The 4199-nt window shown below is 34.4% G+C and overlaps 1 protein-coding gene across 1 annotated transcript in view; it reads right to left on the bottom strand.

The window, feature by feature from the left end:
- LOC107674597 (potassium voltage-gated channel subfamily H member 4-like) overlaps positions 1–4199 on the bottom strand; it is a 37007-nt gene that overhangs the window by 11240 nt on the left and 21568 nt on the right. Inside the window, exons 5-7 of the mRNA XM_016468622.1 lie at positions 3550–3858; positions 3181–3338; positions 2683–2890 (exon numbers count right to left, since the gene is read on the bottom strand). Coding sequence (XP_016324108.1) covers positions 2683–2890; positions 3181–3338; positions 3550–3858 — 675 coding nt within the window. The remainder of the gene's footprint in view (positions 1–2682; positions 2891–3180; positions 3339–3549; positions 3859–4199) is intronic.

Raw genomic sequence — 4199 nt, 5'->3', positions numbered from 1 at the left:
AGACCTCTTTCAGTGAACAAAAAATGAAAAGAGATAAATCTTAGTATTCAAAAATTGTAAATTATGATGATGATAAAATTTTATAATAATTATAATTTACTGTACAGTACAATAGTAAAATTATAATACTAATATTTACACTACTGTTCAAAAGTTTGATTTTTAATGTTTTTTTTGTCTTATGCTCAGCAAGACTTTTCTTCAACAAGATCTTTTGTAACAAGTATGGGTTCAGTACATTTTTTTTAATTAATTAATACTTTTATTCATTGAGGATATGGTAAATTGATAAAAAGTTATATTAAAGACTTATATTGTTACAAAAGATTTTGATTTTTAATATATGCTGTTCTTTTTAACTTTTTATTTATCAAAAAATCCTGAAAAAAGTATCATAGGTTCTAAAAAATGTTAAGCAGCACAACTGTTTCCAACATGATAATAAATTAGTATTTTAGAATGATTTCTGAAGGACCATGTGACACTGAAGCCTGGAGCAATGGCTGATGAAAATTCAGCTATGCCACCACATTAATAAATTATATTATTTTATTAAATTTTAATACATTAAATAATAATATAAACATATATTAAAATAGAAAACCTTTATTTTTTGTAATATTATTTTACAATTTTACTGTTTATACTGTATTTTTGATCAGATAAATGCAGCCTTGATGAGCATAAGAGACTTATTTAAAAAGAAAAAAACATTAAAAACCTTACTGATCCCAAACTTTTGAATGGTATTATATATTTACAAATATTTATTTCTTCACTTTCAACATTAAACTATCAAGCTTCTATTTTAGTGCATGGAGATTCTTTGTTTAATTGACATCAAAAATTAAAAGAACCAAAGACTTAAACTACTTCAGTCTGTGTGCATTGAATTTATTTAATAACGAGTGTCACAATTTTAGTTGAATTACTGAAATAAATGAACTTTTCCACGACATTCTAATTTATTGAGATGCACCTGTATATATATATATATATATATATATATATATATATGTATGCCTTTTATTAGAAATGGGGTGGAATTCTTTGTTCACAAAATTATGCAATGGAAAAGTTAACCTGGCACATGTTGTGTACCCAAATGTATTAGCAACTCCAATTCAGAGCACATACAGAGTTTGCATGGGGCAGCATTTACTGTGAACCAAGTTAATTTCAGCCAGCAGCAGAAGTCTCATGCAATAGTCCCCAACGACGTGATGGCAGACACAACCACCATCGGCTCCAAGGCACTCTTCCCCAGCTTCATACATGCCAAAAACTGATGAATAGCTTCCACGCGCTTGACTGTGAAATGCGCACAGCCGCACACAGTTACTGAGTCGAGCTGAACTTCTTACAGTTTTCTACAAGCTCTAGTACTCAATTCTCAATACTTTTCAAAACTCTTCACACAGTGAGCACACGAGTAGTCTATGTGGGTTAAACTCTGGATCATTTTCCTTTGATTTGGCACAAAATACATTCAGTGACCACATCTTTCAAATGACATGAATTAATTTCTCACTCAGGCACAACCACCACCAAAACTCAATGTACTACATGTCAAAACTATAAAAATTTAAAAATCAAACATAATACAAAACTGAATAAGACAGAAATTTGCTACATTTCTACAGTAACACTAAAATATATTCTAAATCTAAAAAATGAAAAGCAATTGTATGTAGCTGAACACCTACTAGTTAGACTTTCAATCTTGATCACCTATACAAAATGAGACGTCTTATGAATAATTTTGTACTGTAATGTAAACATGGAGCATGTAACATACTGCAATGAATTCCAAACAGTTGAGAGCTGTCATTCTTGTTTTGTAAAGAAATTTTACAAAAGAAAACAATGTATAATGCACTAGTCTCCAACTACGCCAATACCAACCAATTGCCAAGGTAGTTCAGAATGTGAACGAAGCATAATCTGCACATTGTGAACATGCGTGAAGCCAAAAATAACCTTAAGTGGAGAACCTTATATTACAGTAATAACCTTTTCCTTCAAATACGAACCTCAATGGTGTGTGATAAGGGATAAGCTTACATGTACACGTTTTTTAGATCCACAAACACAAACCAGTCTCTGGTCTCAGACTACAGTAAATGAGCACCTTGTGATGGATTGAGACCCATGTGTTTATTCAGTTCAGCTCCAGGCATTACATAATTTTTGAAGGCTAAAACTTAGAAACGAGTTAGCATTTTAGTGGTTCCATCGTCCTAAAGTCGATGGTTTTTTTGAATGGGTGGTGATATTGAAGTCATGTAACTGTTGGTGTAGTTAGTTTAAAGCCTACATTTAGCTTTTTACTAATGGCAATTGTATTTAAGTTTCAAAATTCATAAAGGTTGTGTTGAACAAAATGTTTAAGAATCATAAACTTTTGCTGGTCACTGAAATTATTTCTGCAATGATCCAAAAGCCAAAAGAAAAATGCTATTGATCAAAAGCTGGTCACTTTGCATGTTGGTCAGATGGTCTCTTCCTATCCTATTCCTAAGTGGGAGTTTTTGGCCAGAATAAGCATCAATGTGGCATTATGCCGAAAGTCAAAATCTCGTTCTGTGAGACTCAAGGAAACACCCCATTTAACTTGATAAGAACACCAAAGCAGCTCTTTCAAAGATTTATTTAACTCATCAGAGTGTTTGAATATCTTACCTATGTCCCAGGCTCCATTGGCATTGGTCTCCATCTCTTTGCGTCCAATGATGTACCAGATGCAGGCCATCCAGTGAGCCAGCAGAGCGAACATCGACATGAGCAGCGTTAGTACCATGGCGCTGTACTGTGAGTATCTGTCCAACTTCTGCAGCAGTCTTAACAGACGCAACAATCGCACAGTTTTCAGCAGGTGCACTAGAGACGTCTTGAACAAGCACAAACGTGTGTGTCAATAGCCTGTGTAAATATTAATACCTTGTAATCACATCATTTGCTTGCTCCAAAAAACAAACAAAAAAGTACTTTGGAAACAAAAATGTTAATCATTCTGTACCATGGCCTGTAGTCTAGATCATGGTACCACCACGTAACTTCTTTGTAAAGGACCTCTGGAGTTTTCTTTTGAACCATCATACCCTCCCCATTCTACTATTTTTAAATAAGCCATATGATTGGGAAATAAAATGATTTCTATATTCACACATGTGAACTTACAACAGTAATGTTAAATGCATAGAGCAGGTCAAAGGGCAGAGCAGCCACCAGATCCACGAAGAACCACGTGGTAGCATAATGCAGACAGATGGAGCGAGGCTCATACACCACCTGCCCTGATTGACTCACGTAGGTGGTGCGAAAGTTAAGAATGATGTCTGAAAGAGAAAGAAGATTAATGACATTTTCTTGGAAGTCTTATTTTATTTTTTAAATTATTATTTACTTTGAGTCTCTTTTGAGGCATTTATACACTCACATATTACAGGTGGTAACTGAAGTTTTATGTGTTGATGATAAACCATCCGATTCTACAAGGTTACTCGAATGTTCTTTCAGTTCAAAGGCTTGCTTTCTTAGTAAACTCACCCAGAATAAAAAGCATTTCCACTGCGATGTCGCTAACTATCGTGCTCCTGCCTGCAGTCTCCAGATCACTGTACGCTGTGAAACACACATTGTACGGCACGGTCACAGCAACATAGAATGTAGCCAGTAGAATCATCCAATCCCACAACGCCTTGGACACACTATAATGCAGCAGGATGAATCGAGACTTCTGGACTGCTGCCACTTTGTACTCAGGCAGGGATGGTTTTTCAAACATGTCCTGAGGGAGAGAGGCATAGATTAAGGAATGAGAGCAAAAAAATTCAGAGATGCGTTCTCTTTTAATATCTCAACTTCTTCAAGGCGCTAGTGAGATTTAATGAAGCGCAAATAAGGGGGTTTGCTAAAGCCTCCTGCTTCTCATATGTTTCTCATGAGAAAAATACTACTACAGTAATCTCACATCCGTTTCCTCTCCTTAAGATTGACTCATTACGACTCATTAAGTTTGTTCATACCACATTAACTAAAGATACTTTACACTACACTACCAGCTGCATTTATTTGATCAAAAATAGAGTAAAACAGCAATAATGTGAAATATTATACCATTTAAAATAACTGATTTTTTTATGTGAATGTATTTTAAAATGCAGTTTATTCCTGTGATGGCAAAGCATAAATGTTCT

This window comes from Sinocyclocheilus anshuiensis, unplaced genomic scaffold (assembly GCF_001515605.1).
Source record: "Sinocyclocheilus anshuiensis isolate Anshui unplaced genomic scaffold, SAMN03320099.WGS_v1.1 scaffold890, whole genome shotgun sequence".
In the NCBI taxonomy this organism is placed as follows: Eukaryota; Metazoa; Chordata; class Actinopteri; order Cypriniformes; family Cyprinidae; genus Sinocyclocheilus; species Sinocyclocheilus anshuiensis.
This window is presented reverse-complemented; position numbering and strand designations above follow the sequence as displayed.